The sequence below is a fragment of the Orcinus orca genome, chromosome 7 (genome assembly GCF_937001465.1).
Source record: "Orcinus orca chromosome 7, mOrcOrc1.1, whole genome shotgun sequence".
NCBI lineage: Eukaryota > Metazoa > Chordata > Mammalia > Artiodactyla > Delphinidae > Orcinus > Orcinus orca.
This window is the reverse complement of record NC_064565.1, coordinates 27,093,091-27,115,305: the sequence shown is the minus strand read 5'-3', so window position 1 is coordinate 27,115,305 and position 22,215 is coordinate 27,093,091. Positions and strand designations below refer to the sequence as shown.

At 41.1% G+C, this 22,215-nt stretch overlaps 1 protein-coding gene across 21 annotated transcripts in view; it reads right to left on the bottom strand.

Moving 5' to 3' along the window:
* Nucleotides 1-4,645: 4,645 nt before the first annotated feature.
* Nucleotides 4,646-22,215, bottom strand: part of R3HDM1 (R3H domain containing 1) — a 180,959-nt gene continuing 163,389 nt past the window's right edge. For 20 of the 21 annotated variants that reach the window (XM_033420306.2, XM_049712650.1, XM_033420313.2 and 17 more), the window contains 6 exons: nucleotides 19,926-20,029; nucleotides 17,688-17,860; nucleotides 11,600-11,744; nucleotides 7,315-7,397; nucleotides 6,759-6,843; nucleotides 4,646-6,023 (listed from right to left, as the gene is read on the bottom strand). In XM_033420306.2, the coding sequence (XP_033276197.1) occupies nucleotides 5,662-6,023; nucleotides 6,759-6,843; nucleotides 7,315-7,397; nucleotides 11,600-11,744; nucleotides 17,688-17,860; nucleotides 19,926-20,029 (952 nt within the window). In that variant the 3' untranslated portion in view covers nucleotides 4,646-5,661. The remainder of the gene's footprint in view (nucleotides 6,024-6,758; nucleotides 6,844-7,314; nucleotides 7,398-11,599; nucleotides 11,745-17,687; nucleotides 17,861-19,925; nucleotides 20,030-22,215) is intronic. The other variant, XM_049712659.1, reaches the window with a different exon arrangement.

Sequence of the window (22,215 nt, the reverse complement as noted above, 5' to 3'; positions counted from 1 at the left end):
GACCAGGGATCGAACCCAGGCCCCCTGCATCGGGAGCGCAGTCTTAACCACTGCACCACCAGGGAAGTCCCAACCCTATGACTTTTTAAAACGACATCTGGGACTCCCAGACTGTTACCCCAAAACTGGGTTTGCCTCTTGGTGCGTGTCCAGCCAAAAGACACAACCAAGACAAAGACTGGGAGAAGGAAGGATTTATTATTGCAGCAAATAAAGAGAACACCAGGGATCTTTCCCAAAGCAGTGTCTCCCCAAACAGTAAAATTGGGTACGTTTTAAGCTAAGGGTACATACATATTCGTGAAAGGGCTTGTGCAGAGAAGAATTCAGCACAGACAGAACTGGGTCAAAGGTTGACTGAAGTCATGAAGGTCAGGAAAGGTCAACATCATCATTCCATCCTCCACCTGGGTGGGAGCCTTACTTCCTGCAGAACTCAAAGATATGTTTCAGATTGCTAGGTACATCCCTTGAAGAGGAAATAGGACTCTATTTTATCACTGAACTATTCTTTCTTTTTCTCTTTTTTTTTTAAAGATTTAATTTTATTTTTGGCTACGTTGGGTCTTTCTTGCTGCGAGCAGACGCGAGCGGGCTTTCTCTAGCTGTGGTGAGGCGGGGGCTACTCTTCGTTGCGGTGCGCGGGCTTCTCCTTGCTGTGGCTTCTCTTGTTGCGGAGCAGGGCTCTAGGCATGCGGGCTTCAGTAGTTGTGGCTCGCGGGCTCAGTAGCTGTGGCTCGCGGGCTCAGTAGCTGTGGCTCGTGGGCTGTAGAGTGCAGGCTCGGTAGTTGTGGTGCACGGGCTTAGTTGCTCCGTGGGATGTGGGATCTTCCTGGACCAGGGATCGAACCTGTGTCCCCTGCACTGGCAGGTGGATTCTCATCCACTGCGCCACCAGGGAAGCCCCTGAACTATTGTTTCCTGACTGCTTTTCCTTTGTTTATGCATCATCTCTTAGGTTCCAGTTGATCTAGTGGTTGAGTGCTGGACAGGGGGGTTGAAATTCTGCAAGACAGCTCAATAAAGTGCTCAGGCTATCTTTACCATTGAAATAGAACTGGGAGTCTTTACTGATTTATTATCTTTGCTATTGTCACTTCTCTTGCCTGTTAACAGTTTGTTCTTTTGTTTCCTTAAGATCGTTATTACTGAGACCTGTTCAAGGGCAAGCATTGTGGCCAGGTTTACATCAAAAATGGCTTCGGCCAAAATGGCTTCTCTTATGTCAAGAAAGCCATGCTGGTTGTCTTTCTCCAGGGACACCCTACCCTGTCTGCTTATAAGACCAGGTTTTAAGAGGCCTTTAATTATTCCGTCACAGAAAAAGAAAGAAATCCTGCCGTCTGCAACAACATGAATGAACCTTAAGGAAGTTATGCTAAGTGAAGTAGGTCAGAGAAAGACAAATACTGTCTGATCTCACTTACATGTAGAATCTAAAAAAACCCTGAATTTATACTAACGGAGAATAGATTGGTGGTTGCCAGGAATGGGGTTGGGAGGAATGGGGGAAGGAGGTCACAGGGTACAAACTTCCAGTTGTAAGGTGAGTAAGTTCTGGGGAGTCAATGTACAGCATGGTGACTTATTTATAAAGTCCAGGCCATGACGCTGGAGAAAGCTATGTGGACAGAGATGCCTTGGAGGATGAGATACCTCGAGAAGAGAGCGTCCACATGGAGAACTGAGGCATGGAGCCCAGACATGTGAGTCCACTTTGGAACTTCCAGCCTAGCTCAGCTGATAGCAGGTGGAGAAGGGCCAAGCTGTCCTCGTTGAGCCTGACCCATAGGATCGGTGCTTTAAACCACTAAATTTGGGTGATTTGTTAAGCAGCAAGAGAGAACTGAAACAATGCTGTGTTTTTTGTTTGTTTGTTTGTTCTTTTGGGGGGGGCTAATGTAGCTGATGATTTATCTATTTCAATGCTTCCCCCTGCAAAGAACCAACATCTTCAGTTTTCTGATTAGGTCCTACAGTCTTTTCCTTACACTCCTCCAATACTTTTATGCTGGTGAAATCAAACCAAAATGAATCCAAGTGTAGACACTAAAGGGGAAAATGACTTACACATATGCAAAATGCAGCCGGAGCACATGTGGCCAAGGGGAAAATGACTTACACATATGCAAAATGCAGCTGGAGCACATGTGGCCATGGGGGTAGATTAAAAAGGGCTGCTGTGTCTGCCTGTTTCTCAGGCTGTTGAGGACTATAGGCTGAATGAGTGCACCTAAGTCTCTGGTTCTCTTTTAGCATCAGCTCATAAAGGCTGTGAGAATTCCAAGCAACACAGGGCCAGCTTTGAACCCTGCCACCTTCACGCTAGCGCAACACTGGTCACTAGTAGAAGATAGAATCTGTGCTCATTGCCTTTAAAGACAATACATACCACATGTCATTATCTGCTGGGCAGGCAGGAGACTGGGAATGTGGGGATCTAGCCGCCTTCACACAGGCCCTGTGGCTGGCCTCTGCTGGTCTTACACTCGCATTTTTTCTGCTGCTGATGATGTGGAGAACCCAACTCTCTCTGCTTCCCGAGGTAGCTGTGGATGTGCTAGCTTGACTCTTCCCAAGCCACTCTGGCACTGTGGGCTCTATTGAGACCTGTAGGTTTCCACACTATTCACAGGTCACAGGTCCCTCCCTGGTGGAATAAAAAAAAAAACAAACCAATTTCTTAGCTTGGGGGAGGGTTCAGATCCCTACTTTGTTGTCAGCTCAGATGACAAGCTAATTCTTTTAAATTACTGTTGGCAAACACACTTTGTACTCCAGATTCACAAAAACATACCCAATATATCCATGTTCTTTGTGGACCAAAGGCTTAAAAACCCGTAAGCCAGGACTTCGCCGGTTCGAGCCCTGGGCTGGGAAGGTCCCACATGCTGCAGAGCAACTAAGCCTGTGCACCACAACTACGCAGCCCGCACTCTAGAGCCCGCAAGCCACAACTACTGAGCCCACGTGCTGCACCTACTGAAGCCTGTGCACCCAGAGCCTGTGCTCCACAAGAGAAGCCACCGCAATGAGAAGCCCGAGCACCGCAACAAAGAGTAGACCCCGTTCGCCGCAACTAGAGAAAGCCCATACACAGCAACGAAGACCCAGCACAGCCAAAAAAACCCAACAAAAACCCGTAAGCCATATTCTCAGTTTTCTAATACATAAGGTAGCAGAAATGCCCACAAAGTTATTAAATACCCTCTATCATCCCCCAAGGGGCTGCTGGAGCTGCTAATATTAGCACGGGTAAGAATAACTCATCTTACTGATAGAAGTACTACCTTCCCCTAAATATGGTCAGTGCTCTGGGAAAACCCAGAGCCAGGACTGTGGGACATCTGAAGCTGCCTTTAGGAAGGTTTAGGGTATAGGCCAAATCACACCTTTAAATGCCTCCTGTGTGTGCTTCTTCCTCCCATCATTTTTCTATAGGTGAAATCAGATTTTAGATCAAAACAGGAGAATATAGTGTAGGGAATGCGTGCATAGTTTTGTAACATGTGTGGTGGTGGGGCGATGTCAACAGTATTCCCATGTGACTGTCAGGGGAAAGGGGTGGAGTAGCCTTGCTCCGCTTTCCTCTGGACAGTCTTCAGCTCCTCCAGGGTAAACCAAGGGTCTAGAACAAAACTTTAGGTGTAACGTACAGCACGATGACTCGTCATTAATACTGTGTTGTACATTTGAAAGTTGCTAATAGATTTTTAAAAAGTCCAAAAAAAAAAAACCTTACATAGGTTTACCAGGCTTACTACTGCAAAAGTTAAAGAGAATATTCAGAGAATTGAAATAGACCATAGGATTGTAGTTTTGTTTCCACCCCCATGATTAAATAATAATTCTTGCTGCGATGCTGGCCCTAATTACGTGTCCTCTCCATCTCTGACTCTCTACAGTCAAAAATTAAATTCACCAGTCCTCGAAAGTGAGCGATTCTCACAGTCCTCACTCTTCTTTCTCTGTGTATGGCTCCTTAATCTGACATGGTTTAAAGGCAGCTCCCACTTCTCCCAGGAGCACAACATTCATAACTGGAATGCACCAGCTTGTGGGGAAGTCCGGGATTCCCCGGGACGAAGTAGGGCTTTGCGAATGCTCTAGAAGGAGTGAACATCTGCACCAGAGCCTGGTTCGCACCTACTGCTCTTGAGTTGCAAAGTAAACCCCTAGCCTGGGCTGGAAGCCAGTCAGGCTGATGGCTGACTGCCCTGCCTCCGACCCCTACTCTGGGTTTCTCAGCGGTTTGACTTTGCTGGGCTAACAAATGGTGAAAGCTTTCTATAAAGTATTTGAGCTAAACGGGACAACTGGGTGCTCAAAATACCAGCTAAAAACACAAATTCTTTACCGAACCGAACATAATGTTCTATTTTCATTGTAGATGAAATGTTCTATTTGTTCCTATTTTCATGTTCTATTTTCTGACTATAAGTTTGTTCATACTCAAAATTGTCTACAATTGACTGGAATTAACTTATGAGAGAACGAAATGACATGAGTCATACCCACAAGAAACACTCCGACAGAGAAAGTGATGCTTTGTAGAATATTTGTAAAACGAGGCAGTTTACTTTCTTTCATCTTCCTTAAGTCTGAAATTGAAATCTTCAAGACAGGTTAAGTCTTCAACACTGACTCTCATTGAAAAACATGATTTTAATTTACAAAAGACAAAGTGGGTATACATTTGTAAACATTTATTCTCTTGAACTGAAAAAGGCTTGCATCAGCACACATTGTACAGCCTTGCGAATTGAAAAAAAGGTTCCTTGTTCATAAGTGCAATGAATCTTTGATGTCCAGTGATCCGCTGCAAACAATGAAAACACATTCTAAACCACTTGAAGAAGTTTCCAGCATTCATCAAATGCATTTCCTCAGGTGACAAAAAAAATCCACAAGGAAGGGAATGAAAATAAGTGGCATTTAATTATTGGAGGGAGATGTAAAAAAAAAAGTGGAAGTATTTTCCTGCCTAGAATGATTCCTATTCCCCTTTGAACCTAAGTGGTTTGATTAAGAGGCATTAAGAACATAATTTAATTTACCCTTAATATTCATACGACCTAAGTGAATAAGGAAAAGACCCTACGAGGGAGTTCTATATTTTCTGGAAATTGTTTCTGTGTTTAGAGATACAGGGGAAGAGTAATTTTCTATTTGTGGGCTCTCCTTAGTCACCCTCCAGCCCCCCAAAGACAGTGCATGGTTGTGACTGGGTTATTACACTCCTGCATTCTTTTTCCCCCAAATTCTATGTTGGGTCACACTGTGCTGGCTGCAAAAAAAGAAATACAGGTTGCAACTGTTTGTAATCATTCTGAAGAATAATTTGCTGTACAATAGAGCTTTGGATCTGATACAAGAATTCAGAAATATAAAACAAAATAACTATAAAAGTTAGGAGGCAGTTGAACAGCATTTCCTCAGAAAAAGCTGCTAACTCTGTATCATTCCGATGTGGATTCCTACAGTCATTTGGGGTGAACTTTCCCCCCTTGGCTGGATCACTGGCCTGTCTTCAGAAGTTGTTAACGCCACAACCACACATCCTAGGAGTCTCTATCATGTTAACAGAAGCTCCAAATACCAAGCCAGTTAAAGATGGGCGAGGACAGGGGAATCACAAAGGCCATGGGTCCAAGGTGGCTGTTACTGAGAACTTGCCCTTTCCAAAATGTGAAAGTCATAGTGCTTCTTGCTCGTTCTCAGCTTAAACTTGTTAACCGAGTTAATCTGTTTCTTCAGAGCATTCTGCGCGGCGGAGATGGAGGGGAATGTGGCTAAGACAGTGTACGTGGAGGCCAAGTCACTGGGTTTAGAGCGTTCGGGGTTGACAGTGCTGTCCCCGCTGCCACAGCAGAGGGGGTGACGACGCAGCTGGGGCTGGGACTGGGGGTCCCGGAGCCACCGGATCTTGGCGCCAATTTTAAAGAGTTCCCCAAAAAGCTTCTCGGCTTCCATGCGAGTTATTCCATCTGGTAGTTCAGTAATTTCCAAGACCTTCCCAACAACTAGAATGGAAAAGGTGAGCAATTAATAACCCCTGTTACCCACAGGTGGGCAAAAAGTACTGCAGACACAAATATGACACAGGAAACGAACATAACTTTCTGAAACCACTCAGATCCACAGAGTTATACGTGTTACGGCTGTCTTCTAAACATTTCCTACCCACTCCTCAGGCGGCCACACTGGCAGCCTCACGTACAAAACGCAGCCTGTGCAGTGGCGTCTCCAAACTAGGTGTGTGATCCTGGGCACACAGGTTCCTGAACTTCGAATTCCCATTGTAAAACTGCACAGGATCTTTAAAAGAGCACCTGCCCTAACGCCCCCAAGGCTGTTGAAAAGCAAGTTAAGGTACCGACTTGAAAACACCCTGCCATAGAAAGGCAATGTATTTGTTCGTTCAGCCTGTCGCCTAAAGGGTGTAAGGACTATTTCCTTTCTCAAAGAATACAGAGGCAACGCGTTTCATTCTACCTGTTCCTCTCTCACAACCCTTTTGAATCCTTTTGGTCCCTTCACCCCTCCTAAACCCACCTGTACCTCAGTACTCTCAAATTCTGAAACGAGACGGAATCAAAAGAACACGTTCAAGAACCCTACATTATAGATGGCATAATTTTCTAAGACTTTGTGCAGGACTCTAGAAGAGGAAAACCCGTTTCTGTGGTGTGGCAGTTTTACAGACTGTCAGGCCAACCGTTTGTAGAACCACATCCGGATGCCTCTTGGGGACACACCTGCTTCTCCTGCACCAAGGTCGGTGGATGCAGCTTTTTTAGCTTGTTTCCTTCCTCGGTTTCCATGCCTGCTGCCAGACTGACTCTGAAAATCCACAAACATGAATAATAAGGTTAACGATGCCGCAAAACGTGATTGCGATTGTTCGACCGCTTAACGCATAACCATACTCAGTCTGGGTTTTCTACTTCAGCAGAAAAAAAACCCAGTTCCAGGCCTTCTGAATTCTGCCTCGGCGGCAGGGGTACTTTGGCCTGTCACTATCACCAGTCACTTGCCGAACAGTCTTTTGTAAGTGAGAGCGCCCAATGGCCTCCACCGCTCCCCAATATTTGGACTGCAATCAGGGACCCCTGCTCCACCAAGCGGCCCACCACCTTCTCCCTCTCTCTGCTCTCGGACAGGCCAGGGCAACACCGATACATCCACTGGCCCAGGCACACAGTTCTCCTTAGTGCAGTGCCAACTCGGGGGCCAGGGCACTCCACACTCTCAGCAACAGAAGCATGATGCTCGCCAACAAAGCCCAGGAGGTCAGACAGCTGGCTCTCACACCTGTTGGGCTGGTATGTGTCCGTGCAGAACAGCAGGAGGGTTGTACTGCAGGGGCTGGCCAAGTAACGGGTATCTGGCATCTCCTGAAAGTTGATAAAAAATGATTTTTACGTTTTCCTCGGGTATGAAGTACTTCTCAGTTTTCTCAGCTGTCTCGGGATGAGACGGAGAAACATGTTTAGTATAATAAAATAGTGTAGGTATTGACATATTTTTTAAAAAGAATTAAAAGCCTCCATCTAGCCTTTAAAGAGCTGGGGTAAACTTCTGAAAGGACTAAGGACTAATAACAATGGTTATGAGGGAGGTTAAGTGGTACGAGCTGGGGAGACAGGTTAGCACGGAGAGAACAGCTCTGTAAACCTTAACATTCTAAGCGAAATCCACCAAAGTAACTGTAATAGCTCATTACGCCCACTTGAGATGCTAAAATCCGCATTTTTCTCTGATGCTTAAAAATTAACAGAAGTTACATTTCAGGGGATGGAAAAAAACCTTGGAAAAACATGAAGCTCTCTATCTCTCCAAATTCATTATTAATTACTATAAACATGCATTTATACATATACATATCCTCATGCAAACATTTTTCTAGGCTTAATCAATGGGTATATTTACATTCTAGGTCTTGGGTCTGCTCTTAAGCTCTCTTTAAATGAAAGTCTGTAACAATATTTATAACGTAAACTTGCTTAGAAAGACTGGCACAGTTCCTCAGTGTTACTCATGAGCAAGCAACCCCTTCCTAAATCAACAAGTGAGGGGTAGTCAGGATGGAGATACTCCAATTATTTTCTTTCACGCATGAGTGCCTATAAGTCATCCCGTGGAAAGGGCTTCATAAATGCTGACTGCAAAAGCCTTGTCCTGGAGAATAATGTTCTCATTTGTTATATTCTCATTTTATTTTAACTGTAAATCCCCCAATGTAGCACATTCAGTGTCTGGAGAAGGGTTATGCGTAGCCACTAGGACAGCATCTTCAAGAAATCATACAGTGCTTCTCCTGACACTTTCCTAACAGAGAGAACCAAGGCATGAACCTCCTGCCACTCTGTGGGGCTCTTTTCTTTCTTTTTTTTTTTTTTGCGGTACGCGGGCCTCTCACTGTTGTGGCCTCTCCCGTTGCGGAGCACAGGCTCCGGACGCGCAGGCTCAGCGGCCATGGCTCACGGACCCAGCCGCTCCGCGGCATGTGGGATCTTCCCGGACCGGGGCACAAACCCGTGTCCCCTGCATCGGCAGGCGGACTCTCAACCACTGCGCCACCAGGGAAGCCCTGTGGGGCTCTTTTCTGATGAACACTTTTGGGGTGCTTGGGCAGCTCCCTGGCAGAATACACCCAGGACATACTTGCTCCATCCCAAACAATAGTTGAAGGGAAGATATGACATGGAGGTTTAGCACTGAGATCAGAGATGCAATTTTAAGCATGAAGATGTATAAAAACAGTTGCAAAGAAGTCAGAGTTGGGTTTCCCTGGTGGCGCAGTGGTTGAGAGTCCGCCTGCCGATGCAGGGAACACGGGTTCGTGCCCCGCTCCGGGAAGATCCCACATGCCGCGGAGCGGCTGGGCCCGTGAGCCATGGCCGCTGAGCCTGTGCGTCCGGAGCCTGTGCTCCACAACAGGAGAGGCCACAACAGTGAGAAGCCCGCATACCGCAAAAAAAAAAAAAAAGTCAGAGTTAAGTTCAGGCCTATGGAGCAGTATTCTTTGCAAATACAGAGATGAGACTGTAGTCAGCAACAGCCATAGACCCCTCCTGGTAGGCTATTACTGCCACATACTGTTTCAATCCACACACTGTTTCAATTAATTTTTTTATAACGTGCTTTATTTTTCTAGTTTATTAAAGTTATTTGGCTTTGTAAAAAACGTGGAAATAAGAGAATTATAAAGGAGAAGTTAGAGACCACCCTGGTAATTCCATTACTTCTAACATTTTGGTGTGTATCTTTCCAGTCTTGGTTTTATGTACGTGTGCTTACACATGTATATATGTGTGCATTTTGTAATTCTCTGAAAAACCTGAGGTATAATTAACGCAAAATAAAATACACATCTTTAGTGTTGGGTTTGATGAAATCTAACTATTGTAAAAGTTCATGTAACCATGACCCAGAGAGAGGAGTATTTCCATCTCCTTGGAAGTTCCCTCAAGCTCCTTTTCAGTCAATTCCATATCTCATTCACACCACAATCTGAGTGCTAACATCGTAGCTTAGTTGCCTACAGTTGGATTTCATAAAATTAGAATCCTGTCTTCTTTTTGTGTCTGGTTTGCTTTTTGCTTAACACGACTTGGAGATTCATCCGTGCTGTTGCATGCCAGTGGTTTGCTTTGTTCATTTTTATTGCTGAGCTGTAAGGAATACTACAGTTTTTTTATCAAACCTCCTGATGGTGGACATTTGGGTCACTGTCCAGTTGGGGCTGTTATAAGAAAATAAGGTTGTTATAAATGTACTTGTACAAGTCTGCACAGACATGTCTTCATTTCTCTTGGGTAAATACCTAGGAGTGGAACTGCTGCACTGTTAGGTAAGTGATTAACTTTGTAAGAAACTGCCACATCTTTTTCCAAAGTGGTCATATCATTTTACACTCCCACACCAATGTGTGAAAATGTTGGTTGCTCTGTATCTTCACCAACATTTGGTTTTGTTAGTCTCTTTGACTATAGCCATTCTAGTGGGGGTGAGCGGTATTTCACTGAGATTTTAATGTTCCTTTCCCTAATGAATGATGCTGAGCACCTTTTCAAGGGCTTATTAGACATCTGTTTATCTTCTTTCTTGAAATGTCCATGTAACTTGTTCCTTTTTTTTTTAACATCTTTATCGGAGTACAATTGCTTTACATTGTTGTGTTAGTTTTTGCTGTATAACAAAGTGAATCAGCTATATATATATATATATCGCCATATCCCTTCCCTTTTACGTCTCCCTCCCTCCCACCCTCCCTACCCCACCCCTCTACGTGGTCACAAAGCACCGAGCTGATCTCGCTGTGCTATGCGGCTGCTTCCCACTAGCTATCTATTTTACCATTTGGTAGTGTATATAAGTCAATGCTACTCTCTCACTTCATCCCAGCTTACCCTTCCCCCTCCCCGTGTCCTCAAGTCCATTCTCTATGTCTGTGTCTTTATTCCTGTCCTGACCCTAGGTTCTTCAGAACCATTTTTTTAAGATTCCATATATATGTGTTAGCATACAGTATTTGTTTTTCTCTTTCTGACTTACTTCACTCTGTATGACAGACTCTAGGTCCACCCACCTTATTACAAATAACTCAATTTCGTTTCTTTTCATGGCTGAGTAAATATTCCATTGTATACATGTGCCACATCTTCTTTATCCATTCATCTGTCAATGGACACTTACGTTGCTTCCATGTCCTGGCCATTGTAAATAACTTGTTCTTTAAAAATCACTCACTGTACTATGACTACTTCCCCTCCCAATGATTCTTTAAGACATTATTTTTAGATTACTGTATAGAATTACTTATATGGAGATATATACATCCATAATCTAATTAATCTCCTTACTAATGGACATTTAGATTGTTTTTGAACTTTTCTGGCATAGAATAAACTCTTCTGTGCATAAACCATTGTGTGCATTATCCTTAGGATAAATTCCAGAAAATAAAATTAATGGTTTCCATGTTATTTTATAATCATCTGCTTGAGTTTCTGCTCCTCCAACTAGACTGAGGGCTGATGACGATGAGGTCTTGGCCTTATCCATCTTTGTACATCTGGGGCACAGTAAGTCCTCAATATTTGTTGAATAAATTTTTGAATAAACTCTTGATATTATTAGTCTAATATAGAAATTAGAAATACAAAACAGATACCACATAGCCTATTACTACTACAGAGGAATGGAGCTGAAGAATAAGTCAGTCATTTTAATTCATCATGCAATTATTATAAGTAATAAATTAGGAATTAATTAATTAATTTTTGGGGGGGGGCCAGGCTGTGCGGCATGCTGGATCTTATTTCCCTGACCAGGGATTGAACCCGTGCCCCATGCAGTGGAAGCGTGGAGTCTTAACCACTGGACTGCCAGGGAAGTCCCAGTAATTGATTATTAATTGTGATGAAACCTTAAGGTTAGGAGAGTGAATGGTAATAAATAAAGATGCCTGAGTGAGGTGAAAATGCAGTCCTGTGGAATAATGAAAGGTAGTGGTACCAAGTAAATCACAAAGTGACTGGGAATGGATGTCCTAAAATTCTCTGAGGCTGTGACTAGCTTTGTGCACACTTACCTTGCCCAGGGACAAAGGGTCTAGAAAACTGGGGTATGATGGAAAGTGGCGGTCCAGAGGGACGGACAGTTTTCAGGGTAGACAGCTGAGCTGGTGCTGGCGACTGAGCTGGTGAAATAATGGGACTACTGAGTTGAGGACTGTGCTGCAATTATATCAAGAAAAAAGGTCAGCATTTTAGGCTTTTTGCAAATTTCCTTTTGGACAGAAATTTTTACTCTTTCTGATTACAGATATGTACTTGTTACACCACTGCAATAGCTACTTTGTTATTAAAAAAGTTAAAACAGTATAGAAATTTATAATTTCCAATTCCCAAGGATAAACACTGGTAAACTGTTTCCATGCACATGCATCCATACATCTGTTTTACAAAAATGGAAACAGACTATACATCCTATTTCTGAATCTTGCTTTTGTACCTTTACAATAATATTGTAGATACTTTTCCATCAGAGAATATACACATCTACTTCATTCTTTTTTTCATATTAACTGTTTATTTTTAACTTCATCCTTAAAACAGTTGCAAAAATAGTCCAAAAAATTTCAGATTTCCCAAATGTCAATATTTTATTATATTTGCTTTCTCTCTATATATATAGTTACTTCTTTTCTGAACTATTAGAGAATGAGTTGCTCACGATACCACTCTATTTCCAACATAATTAGTGTCTATTTCCTAAAAACAAGGACATTTTCTTAAATAACCACAGTGAATTATCAAAATCAGGTGACTAACAACATAATATCACATAATTTATATAATTTATTCAAATTTTGCCAACTGTCCCACTAAGGTACTTTATAGCAGAAGAAAAAAAGAAAGAAAAACTTCCTCCTTCTAGTACAGAATCCACTGTAGAATCAACTGCTCCATTTAATTGTCTTGTCTCTTTAACCTTCTTCACCTAGAAAAGTCTGTCTTTCTTCTCTCTCATGATTTTGACATTTTGAAGATCAGTTTCTGAAGGTCACTCTGAAGACCAGTTATTTTGTAGAATGGCTCTCAACTTGGGTTTGCCTACTGTTTCCTCATCAAAAAGCTTATGATATACATTTGGGGAAGGGAATTCCAGAGAAGTGATGTTGTGTCCTTCTCAATGCATCCTGTGAGAAGGTACATGCCATCCATTTGTCACCACAGTACTGGTGATGTTTCTTTTGACTGCTTGGTTAAGGTGGTGTCTGCCAGGTTTCTCCATTGTCAAGTTACTATTTTTTCCTTTCTAGTTATAAATGTCTCGTGGGGAGATCATAATATCTCTGAACAGAGACAATTTTACTTCTTCATTTCCAACTGGGACACATTTTATTTCTTTTTCTTACCTAATTGCATTGCCTAGAACCTCCAGTACAATCTTGGTTGGTGAAGATACTTCGTATGATATTTACCTTTTAAAATCTGTTAAGGCTTGGGGACTTCCCTGGTGGCGCAGTGGTTAAGAATCTGCCTGCCAATGCGGGGGACATGGGTTCCAGCCCTGGTCCAGGAAGATCCTACATGCTGCAAAGCAACTAAGCCTGTGCACCGCAACTACGGAGCCTGTGCTCTAAAGCCCGTGAGCCATAGCTACTGATTCCGTGTGCCACAACTACTGAAGCCCGCATGCCAAGAGCCCATGCTCCACAACAAGAGAAGCCAGAGCAGTGAGAAGCCTGCGTACTGCAAAGAAGAGGAGCCACTGCTCGCTGCAACCAGAGAAAGCCTGCACACAGCAACAAAGACCCAATGCAGCCGTAAATAAATAAATTAAAATAAATAAATAAAATCTGTTAAGGCTTTACATGTGGCCTGACAATAAAGTCTATCGAAGAAGATGTGCAGTGTGCACCTAAGAGGAATGTATATGCTGTTGTTGTCAGGTAGTCTGTGTATGTTTGTTAGATCTAGTTGGTTCACTGTGTTTAAGCTAATTTTTTACTTATCTTCTGTCTGGTTGTTCCATCCATTATTGAGAGTAGGGTATTATGTCTCCAACTATTAATGTAGAACTGCCTATTTCTCCCTTCAATTGTGTCAGTTTTTGCTTCATATATTTTGATGGTCTGTAATTAGGTGTGTAAGAGTTTAGAATTGTTATATCTTCTTGCTGTATTGAACCTTTTATTAATATATAATATTCTTTGCATCTTGTAAAGTTTTTGGATCTGATATTAGCATAACCACCTCTGCTCTCTTTTGGTTATGATTTGCATGAAGTATCTTTTTTCATCCTTTCACTTTCAATCTATTTGTGTCTTTGGATCTAAAGTGAATCTCTTGTAGACAGCATATAGTTAGATCATGTGTTTTTATCCATTCAACCAATCTGTCTTTTGAATGAAGATTTTAATCCATTTCCATTTAAAGCGATTACCAATCAAGGGGGATTTAATTTTATCATTTTGCTATTTGTTTTCTGTATGTCTTATTGCTTTTTGTCCCTCATTTCCTGCACTACTGTCTTCTTTTGTGTTTGCTTGATTTTTTTGTACTGAAATGTTAAAATTCCTTTCTCATTTCCTTTTGTATACATCCCACAGCTTTTTTCCTTCGTGGTTAACTTGGGGATTACACCTAACATCCAAAAGTTAAATATAATGCTCAAATTTGAATTTATACTAGCTTAACTTCAATAACATACAAAAACTGTGCTCCTCTGTCTCTACCCCGTTTGGTTGCTAATGTCACAAAATTACATTTTTATACTCTATGTGCCCCCAAAAAACTTATAATTCATTCTTTTTTTTGGCCGCACTGCATGGCAGGCAGGATCTTAGTTCTCTGACCAGGGATCGAACCTGTGCCCCTTGCAGTGGAGGCGCAGAGTCTTAACCACTGGACTGCCAGCGAAGTCCCAAACTTATAATTCTTTTAAGTGCATTAGTCTCTTAAATTATGTAGAAAACAAAATGGGGAGTTAGAAATCAAAGTTATAATAACACTGTCTTTGAGATAATAATTGTTTAAAAAATATTAATCTCTTAATTCATGTAGAAAGCAAAAAGTGGAATTATAAACCATTGGAATAATATTACTAGCTTTTATAATTGCCCATGTACTTAACTGAGAGCTTTTTCCCCCATATGGCTTCATGTTACTGTTTAGCATATTTTCATTTCACTCTGCGGGACTCTTTTGAGAACTTCTGGCAGGGCAGGTCTCAAATTTTGTTATCTAGGAATTCTTAATTTCTCCCTCACTTTTGAAGGGCAGTTTTTTTTTAAAAAAAATAAATTTATTTATTTATTTATTTTTGGCTGCATTGGGTCTTCATTGCTGCACATGGGCTTTCTCTAATGCCAGTGAGTGGGGGCTACTCTTTGTTGTGGTGTGCAGGGTGCGCAGGCTTCAGTAGTTGTGGCTTGCAGGCTCAGTAGTTGTGGCTAGCGGGCTCTAGAGCAGAGGCTCAGCAGTTGTGGTGCATGGGCTTAGTTGCTCTGCGGCAGGTGGGATCTTCCCCGACCAGGGATTGAACACGGGTCTTCTGCATTGGCAGGCGGATTCTTAACCACTGCGCCACCAGGGAAGGCCCTGAAGGACAGTTTTGCTAGATATAGGATTCTTGGTTGACGGTTTTTCTTCTTGTAGCACTTTGAATATATCGGCCTGTTGCCTCCAGTCTCCAAAGTTTCTGATGAGAGATCTGCTGATAATCTTTTTGACAATCCCTTATATGTGATGAGTTGTTTCTTTCTTGCTGCTTTTAATATTCTTTGTCTTTCTAAAAATTGATTACAGTATGTCTCAGTGTGCATCTCTGAGTTCACCTTACTTGGAGTTTGTTGAGCTGCTTGATGTTTACATTCATGTCTTTTATCAAATTTGAGAAGTTTTCAGTCATTATTTCTTCAAATATTCTCTCTGTCCCCTTCTCTCTTTTCCTTCTGAGATACCCACAGTGTTTATGTTGGTCCACTTGATGGTGTTCCATAGGTTCCTTAGGCTCTGTTCACTTTTCTTCATTCTTTTTTGTCTGTTCCTCAGACTCGAATCATTTACATTGTCCTATCTTCAAGTTCTCTGATTCCTTCTTTTGCCTGCTCAAATTTACCAATGAATTCTTTTAGTGTATTTTTTCATTTTAGTCATTCTATTTTTAGCTCTAGAATTTTTCCTAAATGGCACAAATTTATTTAATAATTTACCCACTACTGAATATCAGACTATTTTCAGATTTTCAGTGTTACAACAGAGAAGAAAGAAATATCCTTGCAAACATATTCTTGCATGTTTGTTCCACAATTTTTACTAGACCAAGTTCTAGAAGTGAATTTGTGAATCAGAGGCCTTCCACATTTTGAAAAACGTCACTAAACTGCACTCCAAAAAGAGTTGTATCAATCAATTTACCAAGAGTCACAAGAGAGTTTACAACTGGATATATTTGCCAACACTGCAAATTAATAGTCTTCCTAAATATCCCAATTATACAGATAAAAAAACTATTTTTATATCTTTATCTCTTTAATGGCCACTGGCCATTTATAGTTTGTGAGCTAGCCTATAAGTGACCGTTGCCTTTTTTATTTTGATATGATTTTGTCATGTGCATTGACAAATTTTTTTAGTTTGTCTTTAAAAAAAAAATTAAAAACCTTTCAATGTTGTAGACAAACTTTCAAGTATATAAAAGTATATACTCATCATAGACAGATGAGTATAACAAACTTCCATATACTCATCATCCAGCTTTGATTGTGATATCCCCTGCTTTTTTTCTTACTAGACAATTTAAGGGAAATCTCAGATTATCACAGCATTTCACTTGTGAATATTTCAGTATATAAATATTTCTATCTAACAGATAAGAACTATTACAAAAAACCCCACCTTTATCATACTAACAAAATTAACATATTTAACTGTCCACTTTTTGCCCCAAAATGTCTTTTGGCTGTTCAGTATCCAAGGAAGATCGCCATATATTGCATCTGATTGTTATAACTCTTAAGTCTCTTTTATTTTTTTATTTTTATTTTTTTTTTTGCCGTACGCGGGCCTCTCACTGTTGTGGCCTCTCCTGTTGCAGAGCACAGGCTCCGGACGCGCAGGCTCAGCGGCCATGGCTCACGGGCCCAGCCACTCTGCGGCATGTGGGATCTTCCCGGACCGGGGCATGAACCCGTGTCCCCTGCATCGGCAAGCGGACTCTCAACCACTGCGCCACCAGGGAAGCCCTTAAGTCTCTTTTAATCTACAACAGACTCATCCTTCATTTAAAAAGGCCATTTATTTGTTAAAGAAATAGGCCAATTTATCCAATAAAATATTCCACTGTACATATAAATTGCTTTATATTTTCTTCCTTTATTTTCTGTAAATTAACAGCTAGACTTAGAGAGGCTTGATTAGACTCAGGTTCAATATATATATATATTTTTGGCTGCACTGCACGGCTTATGGGATCTTAGTTCCCCGACCAGGGATCAAACCCATGCCCCCAGCAATGGAAGCTCAGAGTCCTAATCACTAGACTGCCAGAAAATTCCCAGGTTCAATATTTTTGACAAGAGTATATCATAGGTGATGCTTCTAAACCACATTAGGAAGCAAATAATGTTTGGTTGGCCCAATTTAATTGATGCTACAATTGAACAGTTGCTTCAAGTGCTGTCTGCCTAATCTACCCATTTTAAAGTTCCCCATAAATCGTTTCCTAATGTTTCTGGCATTTGCTGATGATGTTTCCCTGTTCATTACTTTAACAGGATTCCAAAATAGTGATTTTTAAATTCTATCATTGCTTTTAAATTTATTAGTTGTATTTCTTCTATGATGAAGAGCATTCCCTCATCAACTTTCTGGCTACAGTAAAATACAGTTCAGACGGGAAAGGTAGGATAACAGCTTAATTCATTTTCTTTACCAAATTTCAGATCTAGTTTATCTTCTGAATTTTTAAATTAAAAGAATTTAAATTATGCAAACGTTGGGAAACATATTTAAATATTGAAATAAAGTGTCTGGATATAGAGAATGTTCAAACTTCTTTACTAATTTGTTTGAGAAGATTTCAAATTTGGCATCAAGCCTTATAGGTTGGTCAATCTTATGTAACTAAATATTGAAAGTTTTAAAATTATAATAAAAGAAGCATCTTACCTGAACAATATTGTCTATACTGCTAAATTCCACACACTTCTGTCCTCTCTGGTGATCACAGTAATATTTGTTTTGCTTCCACAGTGGGGGTGAATGGGCACGAGACTGTGGATTGTTTGGTACACTGAGCTGCATCATCACCATTCCGCCACCAGCTGGTGGAGGTGGCACAGCTGAAAATCAGAATCAGGACACTGCAATTAGCAAACTTTAGCAAATAGCTGGTATCTTTAAACACCAAGATAATGGCAATAATTTTACATCTCTGAAAAAAATTTTACTGCTATTTATGCAAGCCAGATTTAAACTCTAATGCTTATACTACAAGTGCTGTGTTTAAAAAGACATTGAAATTGACTCTGTAGACCTAAACATCTCACTTAACCTCAACATAGTAAGTCAGGAAAGTCCAATTATCTACAACAAGACCTAGTATAGAGTAGGACAATTGCGATATGATCTACAAAAGTGCTTAGTTTTTAAAATAAATTCATTTTCAAATGAGCATTATTCTAAATATATAAAGGAACACTCTGGGAAAAATTAGTATCCTATAGAAATTTTGACATACAGAGAAACGTCTTTTGAGTGAATCGGTCTCATGCGGTGGGAAAAAGTTTGGGATACAGGAATCAGAAAGCACAATTTCAGTGCCCTGAAATGTCCTATAACTCTGGGGAAATTATTTTTCCTCTTTTATTGTATTTTCTCATCTGAAAAAGGCTAGGAAGACCTCCTTGGCTGACTTTAAAGAGTTATAATAATCATATGCATGTACAAACACTGCTAGCTGTACAGTACCTGTGGACTACAATATCTACGTTCTTATCTGATTTATTCCTGCCATGGCACTGGTACTGCAGCACTACTAGTATTCGGAATGTAACTCTGCTACTCACCACTTCAGTGTAAGGTAAGGTGCCCTGTGCTCCACCTCCCGGGCCACTGTTTGCATTGCAGTAATCATAATGGTAGTTTCCAATTCCCCAGAAATAGCACCACACTGACCTGGCTAGGCACACCACAGAAGGGCTGACTGCTTAGGAACATCTCAAGGTTCTCATTGGCCACAGCAGCCCATGCTGATGCAGCCACTATTAGTCATGTATTTGATAATCATTTATTGTTTCTCTGCTTCTTTGAGATTACATATGTCAACAGATCATTACAATAAAATATGATAAAGGATTGTTTAAGACACTATGGAAGCAGAGAAAATGAAGCAGCAAACTCTGTTTTAAGGACTGAGGAAGGCTTTGCAGAAGAGGTGATTTCTGAGTCAAACTTCAAGGATAAGCAGGATTTTGGCAAACTGGATGGCGGACAGGCATTCCAGGTGGAGGGAAGAACAGGTACACAAGTATCTTTGGCATGAAAGAGCATAGTATATTCCACAAATAGAGTTCTGTATGACTTGAGCATATACGTATAAATAGAAGGCTTAATTGCTAGGGAGTGTAGATGGAGAATCTATGCAAATTTTTAATTCAGAGGAATGACATGAAGAGACATCTGTTTCAGGACAGTGATTCTTGAACTGTGTATATATGTGTGCATGTGTTGTGGAGGAGGAAAGCTGGACATGGGGCAACATGAAATAAGCAAAACACATAAGAAATTACTGTGAAGACATGAAAAGAACTGACCAAAAGTAGAGGCAGTGAGGAAGGAAAGACGGTACCAGCTTTGAGGAAATGGTGAAGCCTGAGTGTGAAAGGGGAGAACGGAAGAGAGTTATAATTTTGCCACTTGTATTGGACCCTAGATAGAAGGTGAGGAAAGGGAGGCAGGAAGAGGGAGAAATATTAAATCTAGTGCCCCGGACACATCCCTGAGTAGGAATGTCCAGCAGGCAGTTGTCTATGTGGTCTTGTCTTGGCAGAAATAAAATTTGGGAGACAGTGGCAAAAAGCCGTTGTTGAAACCGAGGAAGTGGCTGGACTTCCGAGGAAGAAGCTGAAGAGTAATGAGAGAAGGTATCCCAGAGAACATCAATACTTATGAAGCAGGCAGGAAGGAGAGCCTGAGGAGGAGAATCGGAGAGCAGCGGCAGTGGTAGCAGGGGAAAAGGAAGAAGTGGGCGGAACCTGTTAGCTCTGATTTCTCATGGCACCCTGCATACTCTGGGTACATCTCAGCACCTAACAAGTTGAAAACCTTTATCTAGAAATGTCCAAGGAACTTATTTCTCAAATGGACAAACCATTGCCTTCTTTTTTTCCAATTGTCTATTCATACCTGCACACTGGTGGCCTTGAAGCTGCTGGGAATTGCATGGTGAAGTAGTTCGAGGCAACTGTACTTGTTCTGATCCTGGAGGTTGCAAGTAACCCACTGAGGAGCTATGGGGAAAAAAATCAAACATACACAAAAACACAGCACAATGAGATGGAGATGACTGTAAAGATTCTTTGAATGAACAGTCCTATAAATTTATTTAAATAAAATTATTTTTCAAGTAGGTCAGCTTAGTAAAAGTCAAAACTAACTCTTTTCTAAACTGAGAGTTATAAATAATTACTTTTTGGATAAAAATCACCTTGTTTTTGACAATAACACAGATTTTTAAAAATAACTCCTGATTTCATTGCTCTTATTCTTTTACGATTTATTCTAAATATGATTTTTGTACTGTTCAAATAATTATTTTAAAAAGAAGAAAAATAACTCACTAATTTTACAGAATAAAAAGGTACTTTATTTGGATCTCACTAAGCTATACTTTAGAAGAGAGAATATGCAGTTAGACAATGAGGAGACTCAGAAAAAAATACGTTATTCCCTAAAACATGTGCTATCTAAGGACATAAGGTACTATCTAAGGAATAAAATAAACAATAGAACATGATTCTGACATATTCTAATAGAAATACTGACAAAAATAGAAGGCTGTTATTGTAAAACCATTAAGCTATTACTGTATTTTTCAATGGTTAGTCTTTGAGAATCAAACTAATATGGGATTTGTCATAATATGTCTTTAAAGTTTTCTCCATTTAGCAATTTCAAGAAAATAGTGAAAATCATAGAGCAATACCGTGAATTCTTTCTGAGAATTCTCAAGGAATCAGAAATCTTAATTTATTATAAAACCCTGCTACCACCCTTTTTTAATCATTTAAATCAACTTTCTTTACATGGTATTTTATTTCTTAATGTAGCTTTAACAACTTTTTGCATTTACATCTCACATAACTGCATCAAAAATACTACATTAGATCCAAGTACTGAATTACAGAAAATACAGGGAGACATGTTAAACAACACCATGATGACACAATCAGTCAAATCCAGACTCTGGGACACTCTACAAGACAAATGTGTGAAAACATAAGCAGTACTTGTGAGGTAGCTGGTAATATAAAGACCAACTGGATATTGGATATAATTAAGAAATTAACTGTTAAATTTTTTAGAATGTGAAACAGTACTATTAAGTTAGGTAGGTTTAAAAAAACCTTTTAGGGATACCTATACTGAAATACTCGTGAATGAAAATAATATGATACCTGGGTTTATTTCAAAATAATATGGGAGGAGGATGAAATAGAAGTTTAAATGAAAACAGATTAGTCATTAGTTGATAAATGTACAAGCTAAGTGATGGGTACATGGGGGTTCAGTACACTTCTGTTTACAATTATGTGTATTTAAAAATGTCTGTAGGGACTTCCCTGGTGGTCCACTGGTAAGGAATCCGCCTTCCAATGTAGGGTGCGTGGGTTTGATCCCTGGTCCGGGAACTAAGATCCCACATGCTGTGGGGCAACTAAGCCCACGCGCCTCAACGAGAGAGCCCAAGTGCTGCAACTACAGAACCCATGTGCTCTGGAGCCCTTGCGCCACAACTACAGAGCCCACGTGCCCTGGAGTCTGCATGCCACAACTAGAGAGAGAAAACCGCACACCACAACTGGAGAGAAGCCCAGGTGCCACAGCTAGAGAGAAGTCCACATGCTGCAAAAATGAGCCTGTGCACCACAACCAAAAAAAAAAAAGAAAGAAAAAAAGATCTTGCACACCACAACAAAGACCCGAGGCAGCCAAAGGAAAAAAAAAAAAAAAAAGGGACTTCCCTGGTAGCGCAGTGGTGAAGAATCTGCCTGCCAATGCAGGGGACACGGGTTCAATCCCTGGTACGGGAGGATCCCACATGCCTCAGAGCAACTAAGCCTGAGCGCCACAACTACTGAGCCTACACTCTGGAGCCCGTGAGCCACAACTACTGAAGCCCGCACGCCTAGACCCCATGCTCCACAACAAGAGAAACCACTGCAGTGAGAAGCCTGCACACCGCAACGAAGAGCAGCCTTCGCTTGCTGCAACTAGAGAAAACCCGCACACAGCAAAGAAGACCCAACGCAGCCAGAAATAAATAAATTTATTAAAAACAAACAAACAGGGCTTCCCTGGTGGCGCAGTGGTTGAGGGTCCACCTGCCAATGCAGGGGACGCGGGTTCGTGCCCCGGTCTGGGAGGAACCCACATGCCGTGGAGCGGCTGGGCCCGTGAGCCATGGACGCTGGGC